The 21,615-nt window shown below is 38.3% G+C and overlaps 4 protein-coding genes across 5 annotated transcripts; 3 read left to right on the top strand and 1 right to left on the bottom strand.

Annotated features, from left to right (window-relative positions):
• The first annotated feature begins 3,998 nt into the window (after positions 1-3,998).
• LOC146702292 (uncharacterized) lies at positions 3,999-5,982 on the top strand. The gene is made up of 4 exons (XM_085468744.1): positions 3,999-4,059; positions 4,165-4,609; positions 4,860-5,053; positions 5,156-5,982. The coding sequence occupies exons 1-4, from the start codon at positions 4,050-4,052 to the stop codon at positions 5,770-5,772; spliced, it is 1,266 nt and encodes a 421-aa protein (XP_085324870.1). The 5' UTR covers positions 3,999-4,049; the 3' UTR covers positions 5,773-5,982.
• A 2,196-nt stretch (positions 5,983-8,178) lies between these two features.
• On the top strand, positions 8,179-10,148 carry LOC146702293 (GTPase IMAP family member 7-like). Of its 2 annotated transcripts, XM_085469243.1 has the most exons (3): positions 8,197-8,226; positions 9,115-9,165; positions 9,273-10,148. In XM_085469243.1, exons 1-3 carry the CDS (start codon positions 8,217-8,219, stop codon positions 9,854-9,856), a joined length of 645 nt encoding a protein of 214 aa, XP_085325369.1. In that variant the 5' UTR covers positions 8,197-8,216; the 3' UTR covers positions 9,857-10,148. The 2 variants fall into 2 exon arrangements, with proteins under 2 accessions (XP_085325370.1, XP_085325369.1); XM_085469244.1 differs by lacking the exon at positions 9,115-9,165 and having other exon boundaries at positions 8,179-8,226.
• Positions 10,149-18,835: 8,687 nt separating this feature from the next.
• Positions 18,836-19,803, bottom strand: LOC146702294 (GTPase IMAP family member 7-like). Its single transcript, XM_085469245.1, has 2 exons — positions 19,751-19,803; positions 18,836-19,617 (listed from the first exon to the last, which is right to left on the bottom strand). Exons 1-2 carry the CDS (start codon positions 19,767-19,769, stop codon positions 18,920-18,922), a joined length of 717 nt encoding a protein of 238 aa, XP_085325371.1. The 5' UTR covers positions 19,770-19,803; the 3' UTR covers positions 18,836-18,919.
• Positions 19,804-20,388: 585 nt separating this feature from the next.
• Positions 20,389-21,332, top strand: LOC146702295 (GTPase IMAP family member 7-like). The gene is made up of 2 exons (XM_085469246.1): positions 20,389-20,456; positions 20,724-21,332. The coding sequence occupies exons 1-2, from the start codon at positions 20,399-20,401 to the stop codon at positions 21,308-21,310; spliced, it is 645 nt and encodes a 214-aa protein (XP_085325372.1). The 5' UTR covers positions 20,389-20,398; the 3' UTR covers positions 21,311-21,332.
• The last annotated feature ends 283 nt before the right edge of the window (positions 21,333-21,615 follow it).

Genomic DNA, 21,615 nt, shown 5'->3' on the forward strand with positions numbered 1-21,615 from the left:
GAATGTTTGTGTTTCATTATGATCATATCAACACAAGTGTCACTAAAAAATATTTGGGGTGAAATCCCCTAGGTGTTACAGGTTTTTCCACATCACTATTCAACTTTCTGTCATATTTGCTAAAGTCCCAGAGCAACATCCTTGTTCCTTTCTAAGATGCTGTGGATTCTTTGTATTTTACTACTTGGAGATAGGATTAAGTACTGATTGGGGCAAATTTTAGATGATCACAGTAGGTTTTACTCAGGGAAGTTGGTTGTTTTTGGTTAACCCCCCGCCCCCAAAAACCAACAACAACAACAACAAAAAAAAAACATCCAGAGTATCCAAGGTACGTTCTTCTCTTTATGACAAGTGTGACAGCTGAGCCTCCCAATTTACTTCCTGCATAGTGATTTAACAGCGTTTTTTCTAGTTTCAAAACAAACAACTTTCATTTTCTGAATCCAACATTGAGTAAATTACAGTATGGCACAATAATTACCATGAGATACATAATACATATAGAAACACTACATATTAACATCACTTTGGAAATAGAAAGAAGACTGAAGAGAGGGAACGTTTCTGTTTTTACAACAAAAATTTGTGGGTTTTTTAGAGTTGTAAGACACCCCTGTGGAATTGGACAAGCTAGAGTTGGATGTCATGAACACATCGTTTCCAGTTTTTTAATGTACTGTGTAATTAACTCTCAATATCGTTATTATTTTGACTGTTTTTAAACTGGTATAATATTAGTAAAATAGTGACCATACCAAGTCATGTGATGAACGTGAACATGTCCCTGAAACACAATTCCAAAATTTGGTTGAATATTTCTCAAATGTCATATGAATGAAAATAAAGACAATGTGACTTTTCATATAATATCAGAAACAGAGAAGCTTAAAGATAATGTATACCTGATGTAGATGATGTCATACTTTGTTTTCACTGTTCTAACTACACAGGTGAGAGAGATGAATGTTAGAGCCTCTTTTCAAAACGTTCTTTATGAGCGGTTTTACAATAGGCAAACCTTCAGTATTTGCATAACAGGTTCATATAACAGAGACACAGAGCAGCAGAGCTTGGAGACACCGCACAGGTCTTCCGTCTCTGGATTGAGGAACCATGTCTCAGAGTGAGTTGTAATAAAAAGTTTGTATTCACATTAACATCACAATCTTTGCTTTGTATTAATACGTATGTGAATAGCGGGAAAATATTTTTAAATGTAAAGGTTTATAATTGAATTTCAGATTTTAAAAAAGTAATGTTGAGTTTTAACCTTTGCTCGACTCATGGGTCAAGAATTTCCTGTAAAAAGAAAAAGAAAACCTTTTTCTTAAGGACATGAAAACATCTGCTTACATCCACAGCAGATTTTAAAACACAATGTGATGAGTTTTATCTAAGAATCACACCATAACATGTCTTTAATGATCATAGAGGACGAGTCTTCACCTGAACCTGTGCAGCCACAGAAAGAAGATCTGAGTGAGAACACAGAGAAAGCTTCAGCAGACATGACAGACCACCCTGATCAAGAAGAAAATCAGATCCAGTCCAACAACACTGATCACAAGACTGACACACCAGAAAACATGGATGAAACTAAAGGAGCAGGACAAAGGAACAACAGGTAAATGTGAACATGGAGACTTCTAGATTCTGGATTTGACAAAACTTTATGTGAAGTTCACACTGAACAGAAATATTCTTTAATGATGTTCACTGATTTAAAAAGATGATCAGCTGATGATATAAACACAGTTTCTAATCACTTCATGAGGTTCAACAGTTCTGATAAAAATCCTGAGTTACAAGATCAACCTGAGACTAAAGGTGAGACACAAACTTATACAGCAGTTTGTCTTCATACTTCAGGTGTGTGTGTGTGTGTGTGTGTGTGTGTGTGTGTGTGTGAGACAGAGTTCAGTGAGACCATGGAGGAGAAGAGGGGAGAGGGGGCAGAATCGGGAGGGAGTTAAGCTTCCTGACAGCCTGATGGATGAAGCTGTCCTTCAGTCTGCTGGTCCTGGCCTGGAGACTCCGCAGTCTCCTCCCTGACGGCAGCAGCTTGAAGAAGCTTTGCATTGGGTGCGTGGGATCAGCCGCTATGCAAAGGGCTTTTTTAGTGAGACGGGTGCTGTAAATGTCCTGGAGGGAGGGGAGAGAGGCACCAATGATCCTCTCTGCAGCTCTCACTATGCGTTGGAGGGTTCTATGACAGGACGCATTGCAGGCTCCAAACCACACAGTGATGCAGCTCGACAGGATGCTCTCGATGGTGCCTCTGTAGAAAGTGTACATGATATCCTATTAGAGCGATTAGAACATGCTGTAGGTATTACAGGTACTGCACTGCAGTGGTTTGTATCATATCTATCTAATAGACTCCAGTTTGTGCATGTAAATGGAGAGTCCTCTTCACACACTGAGGTTAATTATGGAGTTCCACAGGGTTCAGTGCTAGGACCAATTCTGTTTACATTATACATGCTTCCCTTAGGCAGCATCATTAGAAGACATAGCATACATTTACACTGCTATGCTGATGACACCCAGCTCTATCTGTCCATGAAGCCAGATAACACACACCAATTGGTTAAACTGCAGGAATGTCTTAAAGACATAAAGACCTGGATGGCCGCTAACTTTCTGCTTCTTAATTCAGATCAAACTGAGGTTATTGTACTCGGCCCTGAAAATCTTAGAAATATGGTATCTAACCAGATTCTTACTCTGGATGGCATTACCTTGGCCTCCAGTAACACTGTGAGGAACCTTGGAGTCATTTTTGACCCGGATATGTCCTTTAGTGCACATTTTAAACAAATATTTAGGACTGCTGTCTTCCATTTGTGCAAAATCTCTCAAATTTGAAAGGTCTTTTTTTAGAATGATGCTGAAAAATGTGTTTTCAGCATCATTCAAATTAACAAATACATTGTTAAAGAAAGTACATTTGTGGGTTGAACAGTTTAATTATGTGGGTTATGCCTAAGACAAACTTGTCCAATCGTCTGTGCCAATGTGAACAGCTTATTCTGCTACTGAATCTTGTTACGTGTCATTTATCGGATTGGATGATTGAAGTCTGTATTGGCAGTTTAACAATTTATTCATTTAACAAACAGAAAACTTTGTAGAATTTTGACTAATCATCACCGCAACAGCCTGGCACCTCCTCCTCCTCACAAGAGGATGAGGATAAATGTCTATGTATTTAGTGCTAAGTTGATGTATTGTGGAGTGGTGTTCCCTGGAGGAGAGGGAGAAGGAAGGTGACACAGCAAATGAAAGAGTGTGGCCTGGTACCTAAGTAATCCGGAGACAGAGGAGTGCATGAGCGCATGAGTACTTAAGTATGCTGCCTTACAGGAAAGGTGAGCCTAACATTCACACACACACAAACGCAATTGTAAGAGACAAAGAGAAAGATAAAGGATAGCAAACCACAATGGAGATCAGGATATACCAAGGAACATAACATTCAACCTCAAACAAATAAAAAGAAGAATATTCTAGTATATACTAAAATATCTGGGATAGAATTTTCACACAGGGAATGTGATGGAATGAAGACAGCAAAGCAAACTGAGTCTTTTCATAATCGTACTAGTGCATTTCATAACAGTACAATATCATGAAAAGGTTCTTTGTTCTAATAATTTCATGAACTTTCCTATATTCCTTATTCACTTCAGTCTTTTACATTTTAAGTTTTATTCCCAAATTCTCTGCAGGGTGTGGATTCAGCTAGCATAAATAATCAGCAGGACATGAGACTTCAGCACATCACACAATTTATTTTTGCTCGTGACCTCTTCAGTTTGTCTGGTTTGGGTGTTAGTGGATGAAAATCAAATTTTTCTGACGAATTCTCCACCACAAAGATGACACAACTGAATGTTAAAAACGTTATATATAGCTTCACACATGACACACCTCCAGCATTTGCATAACAGGTTATTAAAACAGACAAAGATCGGCACAGCTTTCAGACGCCACACAGCTCGTCTTCTTCACTTTGCTAAACTGGACTGAAGGACTGAAGGACTATGTCTTCTAGTGGGTGAAAATATTCTGTTAATAGTATTTTTAGTTGTTTTGCTGAAATTAAAAGAACTGCATAGCAAATGGGAAAACTAACCATGTGACTTATTGTTTTCACAGAAAGGAAGATTGTAGTTGTTATCCTGGGAAGAGATGAAGTCTTGAAGAAAGCTCTAATAACCAACATCCTGGGAAAAGATTTATCCAAACTAGATAAAAGACAAGCTTTGAAAAAGATTGAGATCTATGTAAATGATATATATGAAGTCATGTTTACGCCAGACTTGTATGCAGAATTTAAGGACATACAAGACTTGTTGTGTATTAATCGATATCCTGACATGTGTCTGCTGGTGGTAGAACATGACTTTTCACCGGACGATGTTCGGAAGCAGATAGAACATCTGAGCAATAAGACTGAAAAACCTGCAGAAGAGTTTATGGTTTTGCTTCCACTGAGTTATAAACCCACAGATTACTCGTTCATATCCTGCACCATGGAACAGGTTTTCAGTGAGCTCGACAGACTGGCTGAAGGCAGAAATCTGATGCTAACTAAAACAAAGTAAGGATGAAAAATAACATAATGCGTTATGGTATTTTTTCATGTATTTGTGGGGGAAGGTTGCTATGCTACTAAAACACAGGTATTAAGGCTTAATTTGAACATTAGGTCCACAGGTAATCCTGTTGTGGCGAAGGCGTGTTCCCTGGCTCAGCTGCAGGGGAGGGTGGTGCAGTGCACTCAAGGGACAGTGTTGGTTGGAGGATCAGGTGGACATGATTGAACTAATGACGTTTCACCCTTTTTATAGTGAGATCAGAGATCAGAGACGGGAGAGTGCGCAGACAGCTGGAAAGCCAGCGGATGTGTGTGCCGAACCAGGAAAACAGCCTATAAGTGAAAAATCAATCAAAACCATTAAACAACCACAGGAACAGAGTGTCGGGTCACGGTCCTTTGCTCTTCCACGTTCGTCAGCACCACGCACTGTGATGGCAATGCCAGGTAAACCACAATCTATACAGTGTCTTTCAGACTTGTTCAGACTGATATCAGTTGGAAGTTCATTATTCCAAACTATGTCGATGTTTCTGAAATTCATTACAGGAATCAAAACAATACAACACTTCCATACAGGAAAGCGTACCAGCAACAAAGTGAACCTTGTTCTCCTGGGAATGTCTGGGACTGGAAAGAGTGCGAGTGGAAACACCATCCTTGGAAAGCCAGTCTTCTTCTCTAGACCCAGTTCACAGCCAGTCACCAAAGATTGTGAGATAGCAGAAACAGAGATAAATGGCAAACATGTGCGTGTGATAGATACTCCAGACATGTTTGATGATGACATTGAAGAACCAGTTAAGAACAAATATCTAAAACAGTGCAAAGAGCTCTGTGAGTCACACCCTCGTGTGTATGTACTTGTGATGCATATAAGCAGATTTACAGATGGTGAGAGAAACATACTGAAAAAACTGGAAAAAGCTTTTGGGAGGAATGTTAAAGAACAAACTATCATCCTGTTCACTAAATCAGATGATTTGCATCGTGCTGGAAAAATGCTGACTGATTTTCTGCGTAGTTGCCAACCTGATCTGAAGGAAATGATTCAACAGTTGGGCAACAGGTGTGTTCTCTTTGAGAATAACAGATCAGGTTCTGCTCAGGTGGAAAAGCTGCTGGACACAGTGATCATGGTGTTAGAAAAACAGCAGAAGTTATAATGTCATGTGTCAGATCATGTACGGTGTAAAGATATAAAAAATTATAAAAACTGGGTTTTCCTCTATATTTCCTCTATATGTATTATTCAAGGGTCTACCTGAAACTATAAAGTGCCTTGAGCCACCTGATGCTGTGATTTGGAGCTGTATATATAAAACTGAGTTGAACTAAATTAAATTGAAAAAGGTTTGAGCATGACATTATTTGAGGCTTTATTTCACTTTTTTCCTACAAATCAGCAAATGAAGGAGTGATGGATTTAAAAAATTATGTTGGGTTTTTTGTAATTGTTGTTTGTGAATCTTGGTCAGATTAATCAAGCTCATAAAGTGTAACAGCAACAAATTATCGCTGAATTCAATAAAAGTTATCAAGTGCATCTGGTGTCTCTTTGGATAAACAGATCATTGTTAGATCCTTAGTTGTTTTGTTTGGTCCACTGTAAAAACATCTCAGGTATTTATGTTATTATGTAGAAGTGATTGAGCTGCAGATTTTCCAAGAAACCAACTTCCGAAAAGACTCCTGTGATGTCCCATAAATACATAAATATCCATATGTTGGACTTTAAAATGTAATGTGGTGAAAACCTGTTAAAAGTTTAAATTTAAAGAATGTGTATAGAATGGGTACCTTATATTAGACAATGAAAATATAAAATTAACTTAATTTCCCAATGTAAGTACTGCATATTTCACAAACAAATAAGTAATTATTAATAACAATCTATTCCAGCGTGAGAAAATGCACCCAAACGCATTTTAAAATCATTCTAAATATGATTTATACTCCAACGGCCTTATTCAATGAATCCTTTGATGGCATGAACCCTCAGTTATATCTTTTAGTCGTTTTATTTCTCATCCATTTATTTATCTGTTAATTTATTTAATTGTTTTATTTTATTTCATTTTATTTCATTTATGTTGTTGTGTTATATTTTTCTGGAACCAAAACTGTATCCAGGTGCAGTTTCAACAAGCATCACTATTATTGTCGATGTGTCGCCATCTATTGGACATATCATGAATAAGCTAGGATAAAGAACTTTAGTTGTTGCAGCACTATTTTTTTTAAATTATCATTATTATTTTTTTGCCTGTCCTGTTTGGTTCCTTAGTCATCAGAATTGTTCTCTGAATGCCAATAAAGATATCCAACAGATTTACTTACCAAGTGGATCATCAAGTTGATCCATTTGATCAACGTTTATTTTATTTTATTTTATTTTATTTTCAGTTGTTACGAAACGCGAGGATGAAAGGCCCAAAAGCATAGCAACACCTGTATTTTCAAAAATACCCGTGTAGGTGCGGACGTAGCGTAAAAGAGTTAGTACTGCATTTTATTACTACCTGTAATTTATTGTAGATTACTTGTATTTGATTAATTGTTTACTAAATGTTTGAGGTGTGAAATAAACTGCAATGGATATTGCAAACAAAATATGGGTGTGAGTTCCCAAAAACTTTTGGGAACCACTGTGCTAGATGGTGTGGGGAGCCATAGCCCTGTCCCCCAGGGCATGAAGCAGGCATGGAGGAGGCTCCAGACATCCAGAGGCCCCAGAGTGTGAGAACCCAGGGAGGACCATCAGAGGGGCAGCCGTGCCACCCTCCTGGGAAGAGCTATGGAGAGCCCCAGATGAGGGGTCACTCAGCAGCCACGGAGCAGAGGCTAGAAGTGGCTGCAGTGACATGCCCGCAGGCTCTGCCGGCAGCCAGCTGCACGAGGCCTGAGGCCCCCCCGCACCCGAAGAGGCCCAACCAAGCCACGGGCGTCAGGCTCACCACCACAAGTGAACAGAAACAATCATCTGCTTATTTGCTTCAGGGCCAAACAGCTCTTTCATAGTTTTTGTCTTCTCTGGTGATTTGACCGACTTGGATGACAGACAGGAACACCTGAGGACCTGGACAGGAGACTTAATGCATTTAACAATTTCTTTGTTGATTAATTACTGTGATTTTCCAGAATCCAGAATCCCTGGTGTCTTCCACACTTAGTAAACTGTGTCACAGTTTTGTTTTTGTTTTTACAATATCTCAGTCACTGATAATGAACAGGGACAAATCAGGCCCTGAAACACAATTCACAACTTCAGTGTAATCTGTGCATGTAAGCCTCAATGAATCTGAAAGTATTTCAACATTTTTTCATACATAATCTGCTTGAACTGGATTGATAATCAGACATCATGCAGAAAGAGAAGATTGAAAATCGTTCTTGCCTCATTGAAATGTAGCATTTTTTTGTTTTTATCGTGACTGCTGTCACTGAACAGATGAGAGAGATAAATGTTAAAGCTTCTGTTAACTGCATTGGTTATTTATAGATACACCTCTGACATGCCTGCATTGGTTGGATAACGCCCCCACATAATAGAAACACAGTGCAGCTCAGCTTCAGACACCACACAGAGTTTTGCTGCTTGTCTAAGGGAATGTCTCACGGTAAGTTCACTTGTAGACTTTTCTTTTATTTGCATTAGTTAAAAAAACCATTGTTAATGAATAAAATTTAGATATAAGGAAAGATGTTTAATGATTACCTAAACATGAGATACAGTATTACAGACAAATGATTTCATGTTTGTCTAATAAGCTTGGAAAGACGTTTTTCTTTCCAGTCTCCTTAGACTTATAACCTTCTCAGACGAGTTCATGTTTGTTTTCACAGACAACAGACAAGATTTTTACTGCACAACACTGGGGGAATACTTATCATAGTAACTTTACAGTTTACACTGCTAAAGTGTTTGACAAAGCCTTGAAAACTGATATAGCATCTTGTGTAAAGAGTTATCTGGTTTTTTTTAACCAAAAGAAAACTTATGAAATATAAATAAATGAAGGTGAAGAGTTCAGAATTCTGCTGCCACTGACATATGAACCTACAGATTACTCCTCCTAATCCTGCACCATGAGCTGCCTGCCCTTCAAACTGAAAAAAAGTGTTAAACAGACAAAATCCAGACCATCAGAGGCAACTAGCAAGATGTAAAGGTGAAGGTGGAGAGTAGAGAGTGGCTGATTTATAATTACAGTTAACTTCATGTAAATCTGCTTTCAACAGAAGATGCTATTAAATAATTAATTGTTATGAAACAGCAAACAGTTTACTGCTAAGTTAATCTGTTCACTGTTACAAAACTTCAGATTTGGCCATAAATCACAAACCACAGCTAGGCTACACACTCACACTGACACAGCAACGAGCGGTAAACCACAATCTCACTCAGCACTTTCCCTTAAAAATGATTTGTGTGGTGGCTTATTTGAACAAACCACTATGCTTTATAGAAACTGATACAAAAACTCTCATTTGTCTATTTTATTCAGGTGGCAAACATAAAGAAAAGCCCTACAGTGACCCTAAGAAGAGTTCAAAAAGTATGAACTGTGCTTATAATGTGCCTAAAATTAAAGAAAGTAAGTGTTTGTTTTCATGTAACTTTAATCTGTTTCTCTCAAATTATCATTATCGTAAATCAATTCAGGAAGACATGCTGGCACCACAGTGAACCTTGTTCTTCTGGGAATGTCTGGGACTGGAAAGAGTGCCAGTGGGAACACCATCCTTGGACAGAAACTCTTTGTTTCTAGACCCAGTTCAATGCCGGTCACTAAAAAGTGCCAGATGGAAGAAACTGAGAAAGAAGGTGTACACTTATGTGTGATTGATACTCCTGACATCTTTGATGATGACATGAAATCATCAGTTAGGGACAAACATGTAAAAAGGTGCGAACAGCTCTGTACGTCAGAACCCTGTGTGTTTGTACTTGTGATGCATGTGAGCAGATTTACAGATGGTGAGAGAGACATACTGGAAAAGTTAGAAAAAGCTTTTGGGAGGGAAGCTGGAGAACGAACAATTATCCTGTTCACCCGAGGAGACGACCTGCAACAGGCAGGACTGGGGTTGGAGGATTTTTTACATACCTGTCAAACTGATCTGAAGAAAATACTTGAAAAGTGTGGCAACAGGTGTGTTGTTTTTGAGAACCACAGATCAGATTCAGCTCAAGTGGAAAAGCTAATGGACAACGTGATCAGTGTGATAGAAGAAAAGCAAAAATGATGACTTCATTTATCAGATCAGAGCACTAAAATACGTGCCATTTCCTGCCTCAAGTAATAAATAGGTTAGAGCATTAGTCTGTTTCTTAAAGTGCTGTATATTGGATTTATAAATAGCTTTATGTCTTATTTTACAATGTTCTAAAGTAGCCTACATCCAACCAAGATGCCACGTAGCCTGTTTCCTGCTTCATGTCTTCCTTATGTTTTCTAGTCTCATTGTTTCCACAGTGTTTCATTGTATTTTTATGGATTTTGGTTTTCCTTCAATAAAAGATCCCTGTCTGTCTGCATTAGGGTTCTGATTTCACAGTCTAACCAGACAAATGGGATTTTATTTATTTATAATTAGGGATGGGTACCGGTGTCCGGTGCCATCATGGCACCGGTTCTGACATAAACGGTAGTAACCAGACCGAAAAGCAGCGCACATTTCGGTGCTTTATTTCGGTGCTTTTTTTTCCTGAGCTGTGATACACTTTAGATTCTAGCCAATCATTTTACGTTTCCGAGGATAGTAGGCGGGGCCAGGTACGTACGTTCTTTTAGAGCAGAGCTACAGATTAAAAATGTCCAAGGCGAAGCGGTCAAAAGTCTGGCTGTACTTCACAGCAAAATATGCAAACTCAGCAGCCTGCAACAAGTGCTTTAAGCTGATACTGTGATACTGTCAAAGGAGGTAACACCTCAAATCCGATGAAACACCTGGCGACGCATAGCGTTTTTTTTAAAAGCCCAGAAATGCACCGTATTTGATAGCTTGCTGCGAGACCTCACACCGAGAGCATCTACTGCGAGTGGGTTGCCAGTTATCGGACCCGGAGCAACATCCCCCAAAAACACGATGAATAGAGTCCTGGCCCCTAGCCCTGCCAGTGTAGCAGAAATGATGAGGATGAGGATGATGATGCAGCAGCAGCCGTTCTTCTCTGCGTGAGTAGCTTAATGTTGTTCGTGTGTAATTTACGTTGAGTAGGCTAACCACGTTATTACATTAATGCATGTAAGGTGAACTAGCAAACAGCATCATAGCTACATGCGGCTGTCTTCTTGTTTGATGGCAGATACTCCCTTCACCCTGGCCAAAAAGGCTAAAATGACCAAAGAAAAAGAGGGAAACAGCTAAACATGAGAGGTTTTTGGACAAAGTTTGTGTTTTTTCCATTGTTTAAGCGCTGCTTCCAGCCAAGAGTGATACCATATATGCCCCATAGCTGCAGAAAAGGCTAACATTGTTATCTTTTTACAAAAAAAACAGCTGAAAATGAGAGGTTTTTGGACCAATTTTGTGTTCTCCATTCTTTAAGCACCGGTTTGAGCACCGTTTAAGCACCGGCACCGTTTCAAAAGTACCGGTTTGGCACCGGTATCGGATAAAACCTAAACGATACCCATCCCTATTTATAATAGTCGTACCAGTTTTAAGATGACACATCATAAACGCATATTCGTCTTCCTTTGATGATTGTAGTGTATGTGTCTGTTCACCAACTCCTGTGAGATGCCTTGATCAGTCTAGGAATAAGATCTAGATACACTATGATACCAGAATTATCAACAAGCACCGAGAATCCTATCTGACAAATGAATATTTTAAGATTGTTAACAATATTCTGAATTTCAGTTTCAAGTTAGCTTGAAAATTCAAATTTTCAATGGTACTTTATGCAGTTCTACCTCTGCTGCTGAATGGAAATGTAGGTACTAGAACACAGGATACACACCAAGAATACTTCTTCAGACTAGCAAATTAATAAAGTTTGATGTGCTTCAAAACTGGAGTTATTCTGTGCGTCGCCAGGTAATGGTAAATGGTAAATGACCTGTATTTGTATAGCGCTTTACTAGTCCCTAAGGACCCCAAAGTGCTTTACACAACCAGTCATCCACCCATTCACACACACATTCACACACTGGTGTGCCAGGTGTTTCAACAGATTCGAGGTGTTACCTCCTTTGCACAGTATCAGCTTAAAGCACTTGTTGCTGCTGAGTTTGCATATTTTGCTGTGAAGTACAGCCAGACTTTGACCGCTTCGCCTTGGGCATTTTTAATCTGTAGCTCTGCTCTAAAAGAACGTACGTACCTGTGCCCACCTACTACACTTGCAAAGGTAAAATGATTGGCTAGAATCCAAAGTGTATGACATCTCAGGGAAAAAAAGCACCGAAATTGTTGTGGTCGTGGGTCCGTGACCCAGTGTTTTTGGTTTTTGTACTTTCACTTTTGATTTCATCATGGTTTGTGACTGTTTGTGTTTCGGGTTTTCTGTCCTAGTGTTTGTAGCGCCCTAGTTTCGTGGTACTTCCTGAGTTCTGATTTTTAGGTTTTGTTATTTGACCTCCCAGTGTTTATTCTGTGCTCCCTCTGTTTTGTGTCACCCCTACCCGTGTATCCCTCTAGTGTAGCTGAGTCTCTGTGTAAAGTCCGCGTCTCTGTGTCTGTGTCTTCGCATGTGTTTTGAGTTTCCTCTTTTATTGTGAAAGTCTGTCTTATGCCAGTGTGTTCAGTTTGCGTTTCCCCTGTCTCGTCTTGTTGATCACAATCAGCTGTGCCTCCCTCCTGTGTGTAGTTGCCTCGTTCCCTTCTGTGTATTTATAGCCTGTGTTCACTCATGTTAGTGTTTCTCCTAGAGTCTTCCTTTCAGGTCCGTTTTGTTAGTTTCTTCCAGTCTAGGTCATCTTTGGGTTTTGTTTCTGTTTGCCGCATTTCAGTTTGTACCACCAGTGTGTTAATAAAAGCTCGCTCACATCCAAGCCAGTGCCTGCGTCTGGATTCTGTCTCACACTCACCACACGTCTGCCCCCGCAGCCGTGACAGAAATAAAGCACCGAAATGTGCGCTGCTTTTCGGTCTGGTTACTACCGTTGAAGTCAGAACTGGTGCCATCATGGCACCGGATACCCTTACCCATCCCTAACTGTAACCACTGTTGCTACCATGATGTTACTTGGATATTTACTGATTTTTACTTTTTAATTGAATATAACCTTTTCCTACTTTAGAAGGCCTCATGTAAACTCTGCACATATATTTTTGAATTCAGCTGAACAGACCTACAATGAGCAGTGAATATTGGAGAGGCACATGTCAGCTGCTCACAGCCTAATCCTTGGGCTGCCTTTTTTTCCTTTACAATCCAATGTCACGTCTCTCATACCTGACATTGTCATTTCAAATTTCAAAATGAAGATCTCTATGTCTATGTTATTATTATTTACTGATCAAACTGCACAGCTTCACATTTTTCTCATGTCACATCATTATGAAAAAATGTGAAAGATGATGTTTCATCATCTTCCTAAATAAATCATAACCTGACACAGGATTTACCTTCTCTCTTTCTCCCATGCCTTTTCAAACTTTGTTTTTTTATCTACCAAAACGTGGTGTGTCATAGTTGATTAGGCTTGTTCTCTTTTGAATAGCCTTCGTCTTTTAACCTTTATTTCACTTTCTATTTCTCTATCAGTGCATCCAAACTGAAGGTAGCCATGTGACCGCAACTATGGACAACGTTAGAAACAGGAATATTTCAGGAATTCAATGGCCTGACGTCAGTAAAACATTTAGACAAGTTAGACTGGATGTTGGTTTTGTTTGTTATTATCATATTTGTTTTTCTTCTGAACACACATATCGATTTTTGTTGTGACTGAAAGGAATCCATTTCATCGGCATTATCTACATTTTCTGTCATGGAAGACAGAAGCCACTCAAATCTCTACTGAACATCACTGATTCAAATCGTGGAATTCTGTGTGTGTACTTACAAATGTTTGTCTCCTTGTGTTCTACAGTATACATAATAATTCATCTCATTTGATCATATACACATTATCTTATACACACACACATAAGTTAACGGATAAATGTGAGTAACTTGGAGGTTATACACAGATGGGACAACATGACCTGGGAAAAGTCAAAAAGTTGAGCTGGCAATAACATTCGAAGTATAAACACCATCATCATTACATACATTACTCTTTGATTGGCTTTATATGACTGTAGGATCTTTAGCTTTCAAAATAAAGCATCTTGAGGCAACTGCTGTTGTGATTTGGCACGGTATAAAGAAATAAAATAAATACATAAATATGTCCATTTTGTGTCAAGTAGATCCCAAAGAAAAGTTCTTTCTTTGAAAAGTCTATTTTTAACAAGTTGAATGAAATCATGAATCTTAGGGATATTTCTTGCTAAACTTTGTTATGTTGAGGCACCTTATTTTTCTTTACAATGCATATCATTCAAGTCTTTCCAGCTTGACATGGTTGTTTTACAATTCAAAATTAATCTAAGGTAAAAACTGATATCATTTCTTGAATGCCACTGGCCTCACCAGATTGAGTTACCCCAAAAGGTTGATTCTGTTCATCTGTGTGTTTTCAGTGGCAGAAACGTTTCGTCACTCATCCAAGTGACTTCTGTTAGACTCCGAGTTACATTTGCAGGTGATTTACTGAAACATCAACGCACAGAAAAGATTCAACACACCATCTGCTAAGATGAAATTGTTTGACTTCTACGAGTCACATAAGAGGAGGACATAGAAAAGCAAAGCTTCATGTTTAATATGTATACAAAGGATCATTAACTTATGAAAAAGTGTGAAAGATGACACTTCATGATGCTTGCTCTCTTTCAGATAGTCGTCTTCTTTTAATCTTTATTTCAGTTTCTACTTCTCTGTACATCCAAACTGAAGGTAGCCATGTGACAGTTACTATGGGCAACATGGGAAACAGGAATATTTCAGGAATTCAAAAGCGTGACTTCAGTAAAAACCTTTAGATAAGTTAGACTGCATTTTGGTTTCCATTTGTTATTATCAGATTGTTTTTTTCTTCTGAACGCACATATGGATTTTTGGTGACGGAAAGGAATCCATTTCATTGGCATTATCTTATCTTTTCTGTCAGTGGAAGACAATGCACATGGAAGCCAATGGCCTTGGAGTTACTCAAATCTTTACTGAACATCACTGTTTCAAATCTTGGAATTTTCTGTGCCCTTACAAATGTTTGTGTTCTTCTGTTCTATGGCATCCATAACATCCATCCTCTTCAGGGGCACCGGGGGCTGGAGCCTATCCCAGTTGTCTTAGAGTGAGAGGCAGGGTACACCTTGGACAGGTCGCTAGCAGTATATTAAGAACAGGAAACAGATGCAGACAGAAAAAGCGGAACTAGGCAGAGGGTAGCACACGTAATCACTCCACCAGCAACACAAACATACACATATCAAGTAAGGGCAGAGTGTAGCGCAGAAGTTGTTTTGATCTAAACTGTGTATGACGTGAGTACCAAAATAACACGGGAGGGACCTGACTATCATATAGGTCATAGGCTTCTAGTGCTTCAGATCTGCAAGTGACTTAGCGCTGTGCACAACTCTCTTCCGGAAGATGATTGAATAAAATGATTATAAATGCATTGACCACTCTGACTCTGCGTCTTCTCTGTCTAATAAAAGAATAAAAAGAACTGGGTCCAATAACCCAAACTCTTTCATGGCTTGCATTTTCCGTTTCTCTTTGCTAATTCTCTTTTGCTGTTTGAACAGTATAATGTCCTCATAAGCTGATATCAGGCCCTTGTAGAGCAAATTTAGTAGTTTGGTCTAGACAACCCAAAACGTGATGTCCACATATGTGGACGCCAGCTTTCTTATGTTGGGCCGTCTTATTTTCCCTTAGACTGCATATAAGTCGTGTCAGGAGTTTCCTTCTCTCCTTCTTCCATGCCTTTTCATACTTTTTTATGTACCAAAATGTGGTGTGTCATAGTTGATTGGGCTTGCTCTCTTTCGAATAGTCTTCGTCTTTTAATCTTTATTTCACTTTTTACTTCTCTATCAAACTGAGCAAACTGAAGGTAGTCATGTGACAGTAACTATGGACAACATTAGAAACATGAATATTTCAGGAATTCAATAGTCTGAATTTAGTAAAACATTTGCACAAGTTAGACTGGATTTTGGTTTTGTTTGTTATTATCAGATGGTTTTTTATTTGTTTTGTTTTGAACACGTATGTTGATTTTTGTTGCTGACTGAAAGCAATCCATTTCATCGCCATTATCTTATCTTTTCTGTCAGTGGAAGACAATGTGCATGAAAACAAAAGCCCTCAAATCTTTACTGAACATCACTGATTCAACTTTTCTGTGCCCTTACAAATGTTTGTGTTCTTCTGTTCTATGGCATCCATAACATCCATCGTCTTTAGGGTGCCCGGGGCCAGACAACATTCAATACATCATCTGCTAAGGTTTAATTATTTGACTTTCTCCAGTCACATAAGGTGAGGAGATAAAAAGTTTTATATTTTATATGTTTGCTACATCCCCAAGGTGAAAGACTGGCAGTGGGTGTGAGGGGCAATACTGAATGGAGGCTGGAGAGAAAGAAAGAAGCAAAAACAAAAATCATAAATCATAAATTTTATTTATGTGTCTGAACACAAAGAGACTCCACTGGCATTATGTCAATATCAGTAAAAACCCTAGGTTGTACCTCAGAACTGTAGCCTAACTGATAAAAGTTCAGAGCTCTGTTGAGCCAATCATTCCTTTAAGTTAACTAATAATGAATTTCTTCACAAATAAAATTGTAACCATTAGAAAAGAAATTACTTATAAACTTCTCACAGATATAACATTATGTACAGCTACTTTCAATAACATTGATATTTTTAAGTCTTTTTCTCCAATTAATCTTTTTGAGTTAACTTCAGTAATTGTTCTCCAACCAATCAACATGTGTTTCAGACCCCATTCCTACAAGACTGCTTTAAAACGTCCTACTATTCATTAATGCTTCAATCTCAAATATGATCACTCTATCTCTATTATTTGTCTATGCATCACAGGCTTTCAAGCTGGCAGTGGTTATAACTTAAACAGCCATCTCCAGACCCAGCTGTCTTAGCTAATTATAGGCCAATCTCCAACCTTCCTTTTGTCTCAAAAATCATTGAAAGAGTAGTTGTCAAACAGCTAACAGATCATCTGCGGAGGAATGGCTTATTTGAAGAGTTGCAGTCAGGTTTATTAAACCCGATTCTTTGATCCCCATGATAGAACAGAGAAAACCCGACTCAGGAGTGGTAAATCACTTATAATTCTTCATTCAATCATCTTCCGGGAGAGAGAGCCCTGCACAGCCCAAAGCCAGTTGCAGAATCTGTAACATTAGAGGCTAAAAATGTGTCTCATATAGGTGTTATTTTGGTACTTTACACGTCACACACAGCCTCGATACAAACAACTCCTTATATGTTACTAGTTCCTGTTTTTTCTGTCTGGTTTCCTGTTTTATTTATATGCTTGTACAGCTCTACAGTAACTTCCTGTTTTTCATTCTGGCTCACTTAGTTTGTGAGTCAAAAGTGGCCTTGCTTTACAAGCCTTCAATATTAAAATACATAAAACAATATACTCAGAAAATAAGCACAAAGAATATATGTTTATTCCTTAACAGGTTTCAGAGCTCATCACAGCACAGAAACAGCTTTAGTGAAGGTTACAAATGATCTTCTTATGGCCTCTGACAGTGGACTCATCTCTGTGCTTGTCCTGCTAGACCTCAGTGCAGCGTTCGATACTGTCGACCATAATATCCTATTAGAGCGATTAGAAGATGCTGTAGGTATTACAGGTACTGTGCTGCAGTGGTTTGTATCATATCTATCTAATAGACTCCAGTTTGTGCATGTAAATGGAGAGTCAGATAACACACACCAATTAGTTAAACTGCAGGAATGTCTTAAAGACATAAAGACCTGGATGGCCGCTAACTTTCTGCTTCTTAATTCAGATAAAATTTTGTGAATTTTGCTTTGGGATCAATAAAGTTATTCTTATTCCTTTTCTCAGCGAGAAGATATGGTCCATCATTAGCTGAGCCATCTACAAGGCGGATGGGCACTTGGGCAGGGTGATAAAGTGAATTGTCTTGGAGAAATTATTCATGATGCTGAAACCTAGAAACCTGTCAATACCAGTCATCTAATTTTCTGTCATTCACACAGGCAAAACATAATAATGAATGAAGCAGCTGAACATCTGATTCTGACATTGTCATCTCAGAATCAGAAATAACTGATGAAAGTGGAGTGATTATTAGTTTTTATGAAGCTTGAAGCTTTAAATGAATAATTGTCAAATCAGATTCAGATTAAGGGAAACTTTCATAATGTTTTAATACAAACAGCCATAGAATAGACCCAAAGTAAAACTTCTCATTAGAAACTGTAAGAGCCAATTAAAGGCTGGTTTAATTGGTTTAAAAAAGGAAATATAGATTTTTGTTGATAAGTGTGTAATTTCCAGTTAATTTCCAAATACTGTTGTGTTAAAGGGTAGAATATAGAAGTGCAAAATTCTAGTGCGCTTTTTGGTATTTTGGGCTTCTGCCACACTGTAATTACGTAGTTCGGGAGTTGGATAAGCTGGAGGGAACACAGTCTTTCGACCGAGTCTTGCCATGTTAATTCGAAGTTTCATTAAACAGCTTTTTAAAAAGAAAAGTACCTGGTCTTGCTTGCCTTTCAAATGCCTGTTGCTGGACTGACTTCTAAAGGTGGTACAAAAGAGTGAAACAGAGGCAGAGTGCCACCGTTATAGAAACTGAAGTCATGATTGTTTAAAACAGAAAACAATTCACAGCTCGAATTAACACAAAATATTTAATTGACTAAATTTATCTTGTGTCTCCCAAATGTATGATATATACATAACCACCATGATTTGATGCCCATATACAAATCAGAATAGATGCAACAGAGACAATAAATACTTTAATAGCATAGCTTATGTTATGATTATTATAAAACAATGATTATATGCTCACTATTTCACGTTCAAATACTTTCTTCTTTAACATCAAAAGATAAAGTCACATAAAAATATTTTACTTTATTATTTCTTTATGGGAAATCAACATATATTGATCCTGTATGTTTGTTCATGTGTATGATCATGAACAAACTGTATATTTCATGTAGGTATAAAAGCTGTCCTATTCAGAATAGAATAATTACAGTAGAATAACAACACTTTAATCTTTCCCCAGAATGATGCGAAAAAGTTTGATACGTTTACACAATGGCTCAGTGAACTTGTACTGCTGCAGTGTTACTCCCTTTTTGCGTGCTTCCTCCACCTCTTTGAACATGGCGTCTGTGTAGTGCGTGCCCTTATTTAATACCATCATTTTGTCGATCTTCTTGACCAACTCCACCACCTGCCTTCTGTCGTTGCTAGTGTTGTCAAAGACGTGGTACCTTTTTCCACAGCTTTGGATGATGCGTTTAAGCCCTGGCTCAGCGTCACGTACATACTGCTGTATGGTCATGCTTCCAAGATCACCACCACGGGTGAAGAGCACAATCATGTACTTGTTTGCCTCGTGGCCAAACAGCTCCTGCAGGGCTTCCACTGAGTTTTTCTCTTCTCTTGTGAATCGACCGATTTGGATGACCAACAGGAACACGTGAGGACCGGGACAGGAGACTTCAACACATTTGACGATTTCACTTTTGATGAACTCGTCTGATTTTGAAGTGTCCAGGATCCCTGGTGTGTCTACAACACTAATCACCCTGTTACCCCACTGTGTCACACCTTTTTCACAAAACTCAGTCACTGATGCAGATAAAGGACAAGATCTGAAACGCTCACATCCCAGGATGGTGTTCCCAACAGCACTCTTGCCCACACCAGTTTTTCCAATCATCACAATCCTCAAATCAGGACCTGAAACACAAATGACTAATTTGATTTAACCCAGGTACACAGGAGTTTTACAAGAACCAAAGTGAAACTGAGAAATTTTGACATTTTTCAAAGGAAAGTAATTAAAGACACAATGATTAATAATAAGTCTTACCTGGTGGAAATGAAGCCATGTTTTCTCTTCACTGTTGTCGCTGCACAGGTGAGAGATGAATGCTAAAACTGCAACAAACATGTTGCTTTTTATAGCTCAACAGATGACACGCCTCCTGCAGTATTATACAGTCAGAGAACAGCAGTCTGCAGGCTTTAGACAGAGTCACACAGAGTTATGCTTCAACAGACCGAACAACTTCCACTCACTGTAAGTTGTGCGTCTACATTTCTTTGCTTTAAAAAAATAATTTCTAATCAAGAGTGTCTAAGCGTATCAGAAAAATGTATTTATTTAACGGAGATATACTAATTTGTTAAATGAGTATACTTAAAAGTGAAGAGTTGTGCTGGCATTGACATTTGAACCTGCAGGTTATTCGTTCAAATCCTGCATCATGGGAAACTTTTTCAGCAAATGGCAAGACGGAAGCAACGAGACTAAAGACAGACAACCGGCGGCAGACAATATGAGGTAAAGCTAAAAGTCGAGCACTTTTGATTTAGCTTTAGCATGTAAATCAAGTCTCTTTTCATGGGGTACATATATGCAATGAAATATTTTGCAAATGTAGCTCATAGAGATACTCTGAAATGTTTGCATATTATTATGATTATAACTTTTTATGACACAACAACCAGCTTCCTGATGAAGTGCGTGGGATTACAATGTATAACAAGACCACACACTGATGAGGCAAAGACAGGTAAACCACTATCTCTTTGAACTGCTATATAAAGCACATACTAGTGGGTTTTTCAGTCAAGCAGCATTGTTCATATGATTTCTGAAGCAAAGAGTACTTGAAAAATAATGCAATAAAGATTCACTAATGGTAACCACATTCTTTTGTGTTTTAATAGTACTGTACAAGACTCAATCTTAAATTATTTCATTCACTTTTAATTTATTCTTTTTTTAATGTAGCATAATAAGTTTTCACTTACATTATTATTGGTATACATTTATGCAGGACGACACACTGGCACCACAGTGAACCTTGTTCTTTTGGGAATGGCTGGGACTGGAAAGAGTGCCAGTGGGAACACCATCCTTGGACAGAAACACTTTGTTTCTAGACCCAGTTCAACGGCGGTCACCACAAATTGCCAGAATGTACAAACTGAGATCAGTGGTGTAGACGTAAATGTGATTGATACCCCAGATATGTTTGATGATGACATTGCTCCATCAGTTAGGGGCAAACATGTGAAAAGGTGCAAACAACTCTGTGAATCAGGACCATGTGTGTATGTACTTGTGATGCATGTGAGCAGATTTACAGATGATGAGAGAGACATCATGGAAAAGTTAGAAAAAGCTTTTGGGAGGGAAGTTAGAGGACGAACAATCATCCTGTTCACCCGAGGAAACGACTTGCAGCAGGCAGGAATGGGCTTGGAGGATTTTCTTCATTCTTGCCAACCTGATCTGAAGAAAATGGTTGAAAAGTGTGGAAACAGGTGTGTTCTCTTTGAGAACAACAAATCAGGTCCTGATCAGGTTGAAAAACTAATGAAGGTGGTAAACACAATACTCAAAGACCAGAATAATGTATAAATTGAAGTGCTTGGAAATTATTTTTTTTGCATATATGTAAAAATAGAGCATTGAGCGAATCAGTATCTTGAAGAGGTAGATGATCTAATACAGCTAAAAATGTGAATCTTTGGTGTTTTCTTTAATAAATTTCATTTGAATTAATATACAGATGAGAAGAATGATCTGATATTTTTTCTTGGACTTCTGTCAAAGGAGGCAATGAAAGCTTGTTAACCTTTGTAAACTGGAACTAATTCAATAAAACTAAAATTTTCAGTACAAAGTGTCCAATTGTTCTATGGTCTAAGACTCAATTCAATTCA

The sequence above is a fragment of the Copadichromis virginalis genome, linkage group LG9 (assembly GCF_057382275.1).
Source record: "Copadichromis virginalis isolate Kocher_CV1m ecotype Utaka linkage group LG9, C_Virginalis_male_GT1.1, whole genome shotgun sequence".
NCBI lineage: Eukaryota > Metazoa > Chordata > Actinopteri > Cichliformes > Cichlidae > Copadichromis > Copadichromis virginalis.